The 14,823-nt window shown below is 49.9% G+C and overlaps 1 protein-coding gene across 1 annotated transcript in view; it reads left to right on the top strand.

Moving 5' to 3' along the window:
* The window catches only part of LOC311100941 (AT-rich interactive domain-containing protein 4B-like), a 241,961-nt gene extending 228,288 nt beyond the window's left edge, over window positions 1–13,673 (top strand). The window contains exons 21-24 of the mRNA XM_084141917.1: window positions 4,912–5,037; window positions 7,707–7,925; window positions 9,758–9,904; window positions 13,508–13,673. Of these exons, the coding sequence (XP_083998043.1) occupies window positions 4,912–5,037; window positions 7,707–7,925; window positions 9,758–9,904; window positions 13,508–13,653 (638 nt within the window). The 3' untranslated portion in view covers window positions 13,654–13,673. The remainder of the gene's footprint in view (window positions 1–4,911; window positions 5,038–7,706; window positions 7,926–9,757; window positions 9,905–13,507) is intronic.
* The last annotated feature ends 1,150 nt before the right edge of the window (window positions 13,674–14,823 follow it).

Raw genomic sequence — 14,823 nt, 5'->3', positions numbered from 1 at the left:
GTGTTCAACCTTCCCAAGTTCTCTCACGTCACCCCCCTCCTCCGCACACTCCACTGGCTTCCAATTGAAGCTCGCATCCGCTACAAGACCATGGTGCTTGCCTTTGGAGCAGTGAGGGGAACGGCACCCCTGTACCTTCAGGCTCTGATCAGTCCCTACACCCAAACGAGGACATTGCGTTCATCCACCTCTGGCCTGCTGGCTCCCCTTCCTCTGCGGAAGCACAGCTCCCCCTCAGCCCAGTCAAAACTGTTCGCTGCTCTGGCACCCCAATGGTGGAACAAGCTCCCTCACGACGCCAGGACAGCGGAGTCACTCACCACCTTCCGGAGACATTTGAAACCCCACCTCTTTAAGGAATACCTGGGATAGGCTAAAGTATTCCTTCTAACCCCCCCCCCCCCCCCCCCCCCCAAAATTGTAAAGTGGTTATCCCACTGGCTATAGGGTGAACGCACCAATTTGTGAGTCGCTCTGGCTAAGAGCGTCTGCTAAATGACGTTAATGTGCCCTTGAGCAAGGCACTTAACCCTAATTGCTCCTGTAAGTCGCTCTGGTTAAGAGCGTCTGCTAAATGACTAAAATGTAAATGTAAATGTAAATTACCTCAAACATTTTGCATTGTGCTCCTAACTTCCTTTGGTGCTCCTACATGTTTCATCTAAGGCTCCTAAAGAAACGTCCTGACTAAGTTGTTGCAGTATCTCTCTACTTCAGTCTTTCAACACCTCTAGAGGAACGACTGGAGGCCCCTTTAGTAGGCCCACGGACCAATTTCACATAAAACAAATTGTTTTTTATATATACATACAGTGCATTCGGAAAGTATTCAGACCCCTTCCCTTTTTCCACATTTTGTTACGTTACAGCCTTATTCTAAAATTGATTAAATAAATAAAAATCCTCATCAATCTACACACAATAAATACCCCATAAGGACAAAGCGAAAACAGGATTTTATTCAGACCCTTTGCTATGAGACTCAGGTGAATCCGGTTTCCATTGATCATCCTTGAGATGTTTCTACAACTTGATTGGAGTCCACCTGTGGAAAATTCAATTGATTGGACATGATTTGGAAAGACACACACCTGTCTATATAAGGTCCCACAGATGACCGTGCATGTCAGAGCAAAAACCAAGCCATGAGGTTGAAGGAATTGTCCGTAGAGCTCCAAGAAAGGATTGTGTCGAGGCACAGATCTGGGGAAGGGTACCAAAAAAATTCTGCAGCATTGAAGGTCCCCAAGAACACAGTGGCCTTCATCATTCTTAAATGGAAGAAGTTTGGAACCACCAAGACTCTTCCTAGAGCTGGCCGCCCGGCCAAACTGAGCAATCGGGGTAGAAGGGCCTTGGTCAGGGAGGTGACCAAGAACCCGATGGTCACTCTGACAGAGCTCTAGAGTTCCTCTGTGGAGATGGGAGAAGCTTCCAGAAGGACAATCAGGCCTTTATGGTAGAGTGGCCAGACGGAAGCCACTCCTCAGTAAAAGGCACGACAGCCCGCTTGGAGTTTGCCAAAAGGCACCTAAAGACTCTCAGACAATGAGAAACAAGGTTCTCTGGTCTGATGAAACCAAGATTGAACTCTTTGGCCTGAATGCCAAGCGTCACGTCAGGAGGAAACCTGGCACCATCCCTACGGTGAAGCATGGTGGTGGCAGCATCATGCTGTGGGGATGTTTTTCGGTGTGGAAGAACTTGACTGGCCTGCACAGAGCCCTTACCTAAACCCCATTGAACACCTTTGGGATGAATTGGAACGCCGACTGCGAGCCAGGCCTAATCGCCCAACATCAGTGCCCGACCTCACTAATGCTCGTGGCTGAATGGAAGCAAATCCCCACAGCAATGTTCCAACATCTAGTGGAAAGCCTTCCCAGAAGAGTGGAGGCTGTTATAGCAGCAAAGGGGGGACCAACTCCATATTAATGCCCATGATTTTGGAATGAGATGTTCGACGAGCAGGTCTCCACATACATTTGGTCATGTAGTGTATTTACAGTGGCTTGTGAAAGTATTCACCCCCCTTGGCATTTTTCCTATATTGTTGCCTTACAACCTGGAATTAAAATTGATTTTTTGGGGGTGTGTATCATTTTATTTACACAACATGCCTACCACTTTGAAGACGCAAAATATTTTTTATTGTGAAACAAACAAGAAATAAGACAAAAAAACAGAAAACTTGAGTGTGCATAACTATTCACCCCCCCCAAAGTCAATACTTTGTAGAGCCACCTTTTGCAGCAATTACAGCTGCAAGTCTCTTGGGGTATGTCTCTATAAGCTTGGCACATCTAGCCACTGGGATTTTTGCCCATCCTTCAAGGCAAAACTGCTCCAGCTCCTTCAAGTTTGATAGGTTCCGCTGGTGTACAGCAATCTTTAAGTCATACCACGTATTCTCAATTGGATTGAGGTCTGGGCTTTGACTAGGCCATTCCAATACATTTAAATGTTTCCCCTTAAACCACTCGAGTGTTGCTTTAGCAGTATGTTTAGGGTCAATGTCCTGCTGGAAGGTGAACCTCCGTCCCAGTCTCAAATCTCTGGAAGACAGAAACAGGTTTCCCTCCAGAATTTCCCAGTATTTAGCGCCATCCATCATTCCTTCAATTCTGACCAGTTTCCCAGTCCCTGCCGATGAAAAACATCCCCACAGCATGATGCTGCCACCACCATGCTTCACTGTGGGGATGGTGTTCTCGGGGTGATGAGAGGTGTTGGGTTTGCGCCAGACATAGCGTTTTCTGACCAGAGTACCTTCTTCCATATGTTTGGGGAGTCTCCCACATGCCTTTTGGCGAACACCAAACGTGTTTGCTTATTTTTTTCTTTAAACAATGGCTTTTTCAGCTCCTTCAGGGTTATCTTTGGTCTCTTTGTTGCCTCTCTGATTAATGCCCTCCTTGCCTGGTCCGTGAGTTTTGGTGGGCGGCCCTCTCTTGGCAGGTTTGTTGTGGTGCCATATTCTTTCAATTTTTTTATAATGGATTTAATGGTGCTCCGTGGGATGTTCAAAGATTATGTGACAGATCATGTGACACTTAGATTGCACACAGGTGGACTTTTTAAAACGAATTATGTGACTTCTGAAAGTAATTGGTTGCACCAGATCTTATTTAGGGGCTTCATAGCAAAGGGGGTGAATACATATGCACGTACCACTTTTCCGTTATTTTTTTTAAACAAGTTATTTTTTTATTTTCACTTCACCAATTTGGACTATTTTGTGTATGTCCATTACATGAAATCCAAATAAAAATCAATTTAAATTACAGGTTGTAATGCAAGAAAATACGAAAAACGCCAAGGGGGCTGAATACTTTTGCAAGGCACTGAACAAAAATATAAATGCAACATGCAACAGTTTTAAAAGATTTTACTGAGTTACAGTTCATTTAAGGACTCTATTTGGGCTCAATTTATTGTTCAGAGTTAGAATATTCTGCGAGGCATGCAAGACAGATTACCAAAACAGATTACCAAGACAGATTACCAAGACATTTGCATAGGGTTCTGCCTTCCCCATCCTCTCTCTCCCCATTTAGTTCCGTTAAAGAAACGTTTTGCAACAGAATCGGCGCGAGGGAGAGAGTGGAGGGGGCAGGCAGAACCGTGCGTCTGTTTTGGTAATCTGTTTTGGTAATCTGTCTTGTATGTTTTGCAAATTCACCTCTTCCTCTCTGGTTTTATTTAAATGACACATCTTTCCCCAGGCCTTTATAGCCTGTCTAGTTAGGCTTAAACGTCGTAGTTGAAGTGACAGAAAGCTGAGCAGAGATTGAATACTCTCCTGTTCCTTTTTCCATTTTAGTTTGGAGATATTTGACAGGCTTTGTTAATACACTTTCACTTAGTCTCACTGTCCTCCCTGTTCTACTGTCCTCCCTGTTTCACTGTCCTCCCTGTCTCACGGTCCTCCCTGTCTCACTCTCCTCCCTGTTTCACTGTCCTCCCTGTCTCACTGTCCTCCCTGTCTCACTGTCCTCCCTGTCTCACTCTCCTCCCTGTCTCCCCTGTCACCCGGTCTCACTGTCCTCCCTGTCTCACTGTCTCATGTCCTCCCTGTTTCACTGTCTCCCTGTTGCACTGTCCTCCCTGTCTCACTGTCCTCACTATCTCACTCTCCTCCCTGTCTCATGTCCTCCCTGTCTCCCTGTTTCACTGTCTCCCTGTCTCACGGTCCTCCCTGTCTCACTCTCCCTTCTGTCCTCCCTGTCTCATGTCCTCCCTGTCTCCCTGTTTCACTGTCTCCCTGTTTCACTGTCCTCCCTGTCACTGTCCTCGCTGTCACCCTGTCTTCCCTGTCACCCGGTCTCACTGTCCTCACTGTCCTTCCTGACTCACTGTCCTCCCTGGTCTCACTGTCCTCACTGTCTTCCCTGGTCTCACTGTCTTCCCTGGTCTCACTGTCCTCCCTGGTCTCACTGTCCTCCCTGGTCTCACTGTCCTCCCTGGTCTCACTGTCCTCACTGTCCTCCCTGGTCTCACTGTCCTCACTGTCTTCCCTGGTCTCACTGTCTTCCCTGGTCTCACTGTCTTCCCTGGTCTCACTGTCCTCCCTGGTCTCACTGTCCTCCCTGGTCTCACTGTCCTCCCTGGTCTCACTGTCCTCACTGTCTTCCCTGGTCTCACTGTCCTCCCTGGTCTCACTGTCCTCCCTGGTCTCACTGTCCTCCCTGGTCTCACTGTCCTCACTGTCCTCCCTGGTCTCACTGTCCTCACTGTCTTCCCTGGTCTCACTGTCTTCCCTGGTCTCACTGTCCTCCCTGGTCTCACTGTCTTCCCTGGTCTCACTGTCCTCCCTGGTCTCACTGTCCTCCCTGGTCTCACTGTCCTCACTGTCTTCCCTGGTCTCACTGTCCTCCCTGGTCTCACTGTCTTCCTGTCTTCCCCTTCCAGTGTCTGCCAGTCACAAGCGTCAGAAGGATCAGCAGGCAGGTGGAGCAGCAAAGAGGCACAAGCCAAACAGAAAGAGCTCAGTGCCTCCCAAGAAGAACAACAACAGGAAACCTGGTAATGAAGAGAGTGAGCTCCCTGTCTTTCACAGCACCCACTAGTTACTGAGGGCTACGCTAGGGCTGGTGAATCTGGCCAGGATATATCAGGATATATCAAGCATCTCAGTAGGAGTACTGGTCTAGGATCAGTTTAGTCTTTTGGATCATAATGAATAAGATTATATTAATAGGAGGGACCCGATCCTAGATCAGCACTCTGAGATGCTTGATACATACGGCCCCTGACTGGTTTTCCTCTGGCCTCACTCTCCTATTGCTCTCTCTCTCTGGTTTCCTCTGGCCTCACTCTCCTATTGCTCTCTCTCTCTGGCATCTGGCTTCCTCTGGCCTCACTCTCCTATTGCTCTCTCTTTCTGGCATCTGGCTTCCTCTGGCCTCACTCTCCTATTGCTCTCTCTTTCTGGCATCTGGCTTCCTCTGGCCTCACTCTCCTATTGCTCTCTCTTTCTGGCATCTGGCTTCCTCTGGCCTCACTCTCCTATTGCTCTCTCTTTCTGGCATCTGGCTTCCTCTGGCCTCACTCTCCTATTGCTCTCTCTTTCTGGCATCTGGCTTCCTCTGGCCTCACTCTCCTATTGCTCTCTCTTTCTGGCATCTGGCTTCCTCTGGCCTCACTCTCCTATTGCTCTCTCTTTCTGGCATCTGGCTTCCTCTGGCCTCACTCTCCTATTGCTCTCTCTTTCTGGCATCTGGCTTCCTCTGGCCTCACTCTCCTATTGCTCTCTCTTTCTGGCATCTGGCTTCCCCTGGCCTCACTCTCCTATTGCTCTCTCTTTCTGGCATCTGGCTTCCCCTGGCCTCACTCTCCTATTGCTCTCTCTTTCTGGCATCTGGCTTCCTCTGGCCTCACTCTCCTATTGCTCTCTCTCTCTGGCATCTGGCTTATCTGGCCTCACTCTCCTATTGCTCTCTCTTTCTGGCATCTGGCCTCCTCTGGCCTCACTCTCCTATTGCTCTCTCTTTCTGGCATCTGGCTTCTTCTGGCCTCACTCTCCTATTGCTCTCTCTTTCTGGCATCTGGCTTCCTCTGGCCTCACTCTCCTATTGCTCTCTCTTTCTGGCATCTGGCTTCCTCTGGCCTCACTCTCCTATTGCTCTCTCTTTCTGGCATCTGGCTTCCTCTGGCCTCACTCTCCTATTGCTATCTCTTTCTGGCATCTGGCATCCTCTGGCCTCACTCTCCTATTGCTCTCTCTTTCTGGCATCTGGCTTCCTCTGGCCTCACTCTCCTATTGCTCTCTCTTTCTGGCATCTGGCTTCCTCTGGCCTCACTCTCCTATTGCTCTCTCTTTCTGGCATCTGGCTTCCTCTGGCCTCACTCTCCTATTGCTCTCTCTTTCTGGCATCTGGCTTCCTCTGGCCTCACTCTCCTATTGCTCTCTCTTTCTGGCATCTGGCTTCCTCTGGCCTCACTCTCCTATTGCTCTCTCTTTCTGGCATCTGGCTTCCTCTGGCCTCACTCTCCTATTGCTCTCTCTTTCTGGCATCTGGCTTCCTCTGGCCTCACTCTCCTATTGCTCTCTCTTTCTGGCATCTGGCTTCCTCTGGCCTCACTCCTATTGCTCTCTCTTTCTGGCATCTGGCTTCCTCTGGCCTCACTCTCCTATTGCTCTCTCTTTCTGGCATCTGGCTTCCTCTGGCCTCACTCTCCTATTGCTCTCTCTTTCTGGCATCTGGCTTCCTCTGGCCTCACTCTCCTATTGCTCTCTCTTTCTGGCATCTGGCTTCCTCTGGCCTCACTCTCCTATTGCTCTCTCTTTCTGGCATCTGGCTTCCTCTGGCCTCACTCTCCTATTGCTCTCTCTTTCTGGCATCTGGCTTCCTCTGGCCTCACCCTCCTATTGCTCTCTCTTTCTGGCATCTGGCTTCCTCTGGCCTCACTCTCCTATTGCTCTCTCTTTCTGGCATCTGGCTTCCTCTGGCCTCACTCTCCTATTGCTCTCTCTTTCTGGCATCTGGCTTCCTCTGGCCTCACCCTCCTATTGCTCTCTCTTTCTGGCATCTGGCTTCCTCTGGCCTCACTCTCCTATTGCTCTCTCTTTCTGGCATCTGGCTTCCTCTGGCCTCACTCTCCTATTGCTCTCTCTTTCTGGCATCTGGCTTCCTCTGGCCTCACTCTCCTATTGCTCTCTCTCTCTGGCATCTGAAATGATCAGAGCCACAGTTAGATCAGCTGTAGAACAAGCTGTGCTTTTATAGAAGCACGTCTTCTAATGTTCATTCTAACAACTCTCCAAGCACCAGCAATTACCAACGAAGCAATTCATCTACTTGTAAAAGTTGTTACAATGAAAATTACAATTGTAGCTAATTCATATTATTATTATTATTATTATTATTATTATTATTATTATTATTATATCTTCCTTCTATTCTGACTCCTCCCTATTGTCCCCCCCCTCCCCTCCCCTCCCCCACCCCTCCCACTCCCCACTCCCCTCCCCCCTCCCCCCTCCCCTGCCACTGCCCTGCCACTCCACTCCACTCCCCTCCCCCCTCATTTCCCCTCCCCCACCCCTCCCACTCCCCTCCCCCCTCCCCTGCCACTGCCCTGCCACTCCACTCCACTCCCCTCCCCCACCCCGCCCCTCCCACTCCCCACTCCCCTCCCCCTCGCCCCTCCCATCCCTGCCCCTCCCCTGCCCGCCCCGCCCCTCCCCTGCCCCTCCCCTCCAGCCCACAGCAGTGACAGTGAAGACCAGTTATTGGGTGAGAGCATGGCTGAGACCCATGGTGCAGCAGACCTGAAGGGGTCCATCTCCCCCAACTGTCTCGGACAGGGTGAGGGACGCACCCCTCCATCCAGCCAGAAGTACCACAAGCAGCAGCAGCATAGGGTCCCCCCCCACCCCCATGGTAGAACACCATCCGTCTACAAGTGGAGCTTCCAGATGTGTAAGTGTGCCGATACCAACTACAGTATACACAGAGCCTCAACCAACCCTGGCTGTCTTTCACAGAGCCTCAACCAACCCTGGCTAACTTTCACAGAGCCTCAACCAACCCTGGCTGTCTTTCACAGAGCCTCAACCAACTATGGCTGTCTTTCACTGAGCCTCAACCAACCCTGGCTGTCTTTCACAGAACCTCAACCAACCCTGGCTGTCTTTCACAGAGCCTCAACCAACCCTGGCTGTCTTTCACAGAGCCTCAACCAACTATGGCTGTCTTTCACTGAGCCTCAACCAATCCTGGCTGTCTTTCACAGAGCCTCAACCAACCCTGGCTGTCTTTCACAGAGCCTCAACCAACCCTGGCTGTATTTCACAGCACCTCAACCAACCCTGGCTGTCTTTCACAGCACCTCAACCAACCCTGGCTGTCTTTCACAGAGCCTCAACCAACCCTGGCTGTCTTTCACAGAGCCTCAACCAACCCTGGCTGTCTTTCACAGAGCCTCAACCAACTATGGCTGTCTTTCACAGAGCCTCAACCAACCCTGGCTGTCTTTCACAGAGCCTCAACCAACCCTGGCTGTCTTTCACAGAGCCTCAACCAACCCTGGCTGTCTTTCACAGAGCCTCAACCAACCCTGGCTGTCTTTCACAGAGCCTCAACCAACCCTGGCTGTCTTTCACAGAGCCTCAACCAACTATGGCTGTCTTTCACTGAGCCTCAACCAACCCTGGCTGTCTTTCACAGAACCTCAACCAACCCTGGCTGTCTTTCACAGAGCCTCAACCAACCCTGGCTGTCTTTCACAGAGCCTCAACCAACTATGGCTGTCTTTCACTGAGCCTCAACCAACCCTGGCTGTCTTTCACAGAGCCTCAACCAACCCTGGCTGTCTTTCACAGAGCCTCAACCAACCCTGGCTGTATTTCACAGCACCTCAACCAACCCTGGCTGTCTTTCACAGCACCTCAACCAACCCTGGCTGTCTTTCACAGAGCCTCAACCAACCCTGGCTGTCTTTCACAGAGCCTCAACCAACCCTGGCTGTCTTTCACTGAGCCTCAACCAACCCTGGCTGTCTTTCACAGAGCCTCAACCAACCCTGGCTGTCTTTCACAGAGCCTCAACCAACCCTGGCTGTCTTTCACAAAACCTCAACCAACCCTGGCTGTCTTTCACAGAGCCTCAACCAACTATGGCTGTCTTTCACTGAGCCTCAACCAACCCTGGCTGTCTTTCACAGAGCCTCAACCAACCCTGGCTGTCTTTCACAGAGCCTCAACCAACCCTGGCTGTCTTTCACAGAGCTTCAACCAACTCTGGCTGTCTTTCACAGAGCCTCAACCAACCCTGGCTATCTTTCACAGAACCTCAACCAACCCTGGCTGTCTTTCACAGAGCCTCAACCAACCCTGGCTGTCTTTCACAGAACCTCAACCAACCCTGGCTGTCTTTCACAGAGCCTCAACCAACCCTGGCTGTCTTTCACAGAGCCTCAACCAACCCTGGCTGTATTTCACAGCACCTCAACCAACCCTGGCTGTCTTTCACAGAGCCACCAACCCCTCCAGATTGATGCTAGCTACAGGAATTCTCATTTACCTTCCGTTTACAACCAACCAGATTGTCTGTTACTATACAGGTAGACTTGCCAGACATAGAGCCCTTTGTGATCACACAGAGGACTGTGGAGAGAGGACTGACTAGTGTTATACTGTTTGGTTTAGATTTATACTCTGAAACACCCCACTGAGTCCTCTCCTTTCAATGTTTCTACTCTGAAACACCCCACTGAGTCCTCTCCTTTCAATGTTGTTCCTCTCTTCCCCTAGCGGACCTGGAGAAGATGTGTAGTCTGGAGAGGATTTCCTTCCTCCAGGAGAAGCTGCAGGACATCAGGAACCACTACCTGTCTCTCAAGTCTGAGGTGGCGTCCATCGACAGACGACGTAAACGCATCAAGAAGAAAGAGAGAGAGAGTGAGTCATCACAATTGACAGTTTATTTGCTACCAGAGCTGTTATGGTAACCACAATAAACAGAGGGAGAAAGAAATGTAGTTTCTAACCATGTACTACTGTATCTGGAGACCAAGACAATCCCTGTTAACCATGTAGCTGGAGACCAAGACATTCCCTGTTAACCATGTAGTACTGTATCTGGCGACCAAGACAATCCCTGTTAACCATGTAGCTGGAGACCAAGACAATCCCTGTTAACCATGTAGTACTGTAGCTGGAGACCAAGACAATCCCTGTTAACCATGTAGCTGGAGACCAAGACAATCCCTGTTAACCATGTAGTACTGTAGCTGGAGACCAAGACAATCCCTGTTAACCATGTAGTACTGTAGCTGGAGACCAAGACAATCCCTGTTAACCCTGTAGCTGGAGACCAAGACAATCCCTGTTAACCATGTAGCTGGAGACCAAGACAATCCCTGTTAACCCTGTATCTGGAGACCAAGACAATCCCTGTTAACCATGTAGTACTGTATCTGGAGACCAAGACAATCCCTGTTAACCATGTAGTACTGTATCTGGAGACCAAGACAATCCCTGTTAACCATGTAGCTGGAGACCAAGACAATCCCTGTTAACCATGTAGCTGGAGACCAAGACATTCCCTGTTAACCATGTAGTACTGTATCTGGAGACCAAGACAATCCCTGTTAACCATGTAGCTGGAGACCAAGACAATCCCTGTTAACCATGTAGTACTGTATCTGGAGACCAAGACAATCCCTGTTAACCATGTAGCTGGAGACCAAGACAATCCCTGTTAACCATGTAGTACTGTAGCTGGAGACCAAGACAATCCCTGTTAACCATGTAGTACTGTATCTGGAGACCAAGACAATCCCTGTTAACCATGTAGTACTATATCTGGAGACCAAGACAATCCCTGTTAACCATGTTGTACTGTATCTGGAGACCAAGACAATCCCTGTTAACCCTGTATCTGGAGACCAAGACAATCCCTGTTAACCCTGTATCTGGAGACCAAGACAATCCCTGTTAACCATGTAGCTGGAGACCAAGACAATCCCTGTTAACCCTGTAGCTGGAGACCAAGACAATCCCTGTTAACCATGTAGTACTGTATCTGGAGACCAAGACAATCCCTGTTAACCATGTAGTACTGTATCTGGAGACCAAGACATTCCCTGTTAACCATGTAGTACTGTATCTGGAGACCAAGACAATCCCTGTTAACCCTGTAGCTGGAGACCAAGACAATCCCTGTTAACCATGTAGTACTGTAGCTGGAAACCAAGACAATCCCTGTTAACCATGTAGCTGGAAACCAAGACAATCCCTGTTAACCATGTAGTACTGTATCTGGAGACCAAGACAATCCCTGTTAACCATGTAGTACTGTATCTGGAGACCAAGACAATCCCTGTTAACCATGTAGTACTGTATCTGGAGACCAAGACAATCCCTGTTAACCATGTAGCTGGAGACCAAGACAATCCCTGTTAACCATGTAGTACTGTAGCTGGAGACCAAGACAATCCCTGTTAACCCTGTACCTGGAGACCAAGACAATCCCTGTTAACCATGTAGTACTGTAGCTGGAGACCAAGACAATCCCTGTTAACCATGTAGTACTGTAGCTGGAGACCAAGACAATCCCTGTTAACCATGTAGTACTGTATCTGGAGACCAAGACAATCCCTGTTAACCATGTAGTACTGTAGCTGGAGACCAAGACAATCCCTGTTAACCATGTAGTACTGTATCTGGAGACCAAGACAATCCCTGTTAACCATGTAGCTGGAGACCAAGACAATCCCTGTTAACCCTGTATCTGGAGACCAAGACAATCCCTGTTAACCATGTAGCTGGAGACCAAGACAATCCCTGTTAACCATGTAGTACTGTATCTGGAGACCAAGACAATCCCTGTTAACCATGTAGTACTGTATCTGGAGACCAAGACAATCCCTGTTAACCATGTAGTACTGTATCTGGAGACCAAGACAATCCCTGTTAACCATGTAGCTGGAGACCAAGACAATCCCTGTTAACCATGTAGTACTGTATCTGGAGACCAAGACAGAATCCCTGTTAACCATGTAGCTGGAGACCAAGACATTCCCTGTTAACCATGTAGTACTGTATCTGGAGACCAAGACAATCCCTGTTAACCCTGTATCTGGAGACCAAGACAATCCCTGTTAACCATGTAGTACTGTATCTGGAGACCAAGACAATCCCTGTTAACCATGTAGCTGGAGACCAAGACAATCCCTGTTAACCATGTAGTACTGTATCTGGAGACCAAGACAATCCCTGTTAACCATGTAGTACTGTATCTGGAGACCAAGACAATCCCTGTTAACCCTGTATCTGGAGACCAAGACAATCCCTGTTAACCATGTAGTACTGTATCTGGAGACCAAGACAATCCCTGTTAACCATGTAGCTGGAGACCAAGACAATCCCTGTTAACCATGTAGCTGGAGACCAAGACAATCCCTGTTAACCATGTAGCTGGAGACCAAGACAATCCCTGTTAACCCTGTAGCTGGAGACCAAGACAATCCCTGTTAACCCTGTAGCTGGAGACCAAGACAATCCCTGTTAACCATGTTGCTGGAGACCAAGACAATCCCTGTTAACCATGTATCTGGAGACCAAGACAATCCCTGTTAACCATGTAGTACTGTATCTGGAGACCAAGACAATCCCTGTTAACCATGTAGTACTGTATCTGGAGACCAAGACAATCCCTGTTAACCATGTAGTACTGTATCTGGAGACCAAGACAATCCCTGTTAACCATGTAGCTGGAGACCAAGACAATCCCTGTTAACCATGTAGTACTGTATCTGGAGACCAAGACAATCCCTGTTAACCATGTAGCTGGAGACCAAGACAACCCCTGTTAACCCTGTAGCTGGAGACCAAGACAATCCCTGTTAACCATGTAGTACTGTATCTGGAGACCAAGACAATCCCTGTTAACCATGTAGTACTGTATCTGGAGACCAAGACAATCCCTGTTAACCCTGTATCTGGAGACCAAGACAATCCCTGTTAACCATGTAGTACTGTATCTGGAGACCAAGACAATCCCTGTTAACCATGTAGCTGGAGACCAAGACAATCCCTGTTAACCATGTAGCTGGAGACCAAGACAATCCCTGTTAACCATGTAGCTGGAGACCAAGACAATCCCTGTTAACCCTGTAGCTGGAGACCAAGACAATCCCTGTTAACCCTGTAGCTGGAGACCAAGACAATCCCTGTTAACCATGTTGCTGGAGACCAAGACAATCCCTGTTAACCATGTATCTGGAGACCAAGACAATCCCTGTTAACCATGTAGTACTGTATATGGAGACCAAGACAATCCCTGTTAACCATGTAGTACTGTATCTGGAGACCAAGACAATCCCTGTTAACCATGTAGCTGGAGACCAAGACAATCCCTGTTAACCATGTAGTACTGTATCTGGAGACCAAGACAATCCCTGTTAACCATGTAGCTGGAGACCAAGACAATCCCTGTTAACCCTGTAGCTGGAGACCAAGACAATCCCTGTTAACCATGTTGTTTCTTCTTCTCCCCAGGTACGGTGGCGGCCTCCTCCTCCTCCTCCTCCTCTTCCTCCCCGTCCTCCAGCTCTCTAACAGCAGCGGTGATGTTGACGCTAGCCACTCCTGTGTCCTCCTCTTCCTCCTCTCAGAACTCTGTTGTGTCTGTTGAGTGTAGGTGACCCCCCCCCTGAGGCCCAGGACACAGCACTGAGAACTTAACCAGCACCACCCTGGTCCCATCCCAAAACACCCCCAACGCCCAGGCCCTGTCAGCACCCAACGCCCAGGCCCTGTCAGCCCCCAACGCCCAGGCCCTGTCAGCCCCCAACGCCCAGGCCCTGTCAGCACCCAACGCCCAGGCCCTGTCAGAATCCACCCAAGACACACAACGTTTACCCAGGCCCCATCACCATCACCTTCACCTATACCCCTATATCCACCCTCACCCAACAGAACAGCCCCCAATCAGGCTTCACAACCTCCCCCCTAACACCCCACACCCAGACCCCCCCATACCAACCCCCTTCCAACAGAACGGACAACTCCCCCAGGCCCCTCCACACCAACCCCCTTCCAACAGAACGGACAACTCCCCCAGGCCCCTCCATACCAACCACCTTCCAACAGAACGGACACCTCCCCCAGGCCCCTCCATACCAACCACCTTCCAACAGAACGGACACCTCCCCCAGGCCCCTCCACACCAACCCCCTTCCAACAAAACGGACAACTCCCCCAGGCCCCTCCATACCAACCCCCTTCCAACAGAACGGACACCTCCCCCAGGCCCCTCCACACCAACCCCCTTCCAACAAAACGGACAACTCCCCCAGGCCCCTCCATACCAACCCCCTTCCAACAGAACGGACACCTCCCCCAGGCCCCTCCATACCAACCCCCTTCCAACAGAACGGACACCTCCCCCAGGCCCCTCCATACTGTACACCGATCTCCAACAGAACGGACACCTCCCCCAGGCCCCTCCATACTGTACACCGATCTCCAACAGAATGGACACCTCCCCCAGGCCCCTCCATACTGTACACCGATCTCCAACAGAACGGACACCTCCCCCAGGCCCCTCCATACTGTACACCGATCTCCAACAGAACAGACACCTCCCCCAGGCCCCTCCACACTGTACACCGATCTCCAACAGAACGGACACCTCCCCCAGGCCCCTCCACACTGTACACCGATCTCCAACAGAACGGACACCTCCCCCAGGCCCCTCCATACTGTACACCGATCTCCAACAGAACGGACACCTCCCCCAGGCCCCTCCATACTGTACACCGATCTCCAACAGAACGGACACCTCCCCCAGGCCCCTCCATACTGTACACCGA

The sequence above is a fragment of the Coregonus lavaretus genome (genome assembly GCF_964263955.1).
Source record: "Coregonus lavaretus genome assembly, chromosome: 25".
Taxonomy (NCBI): domain Eukaryota; kingdom Metazoa; phylum Chordata; class Actinopteri; order Salmoniformes; family Salmonidae; genus Coregonus; species Coregonus lavaretus.
Note: the sequence above shows the minus strand (reverse complement) of the source record. Positions and strands in the feature narration are given on the sequence as shown.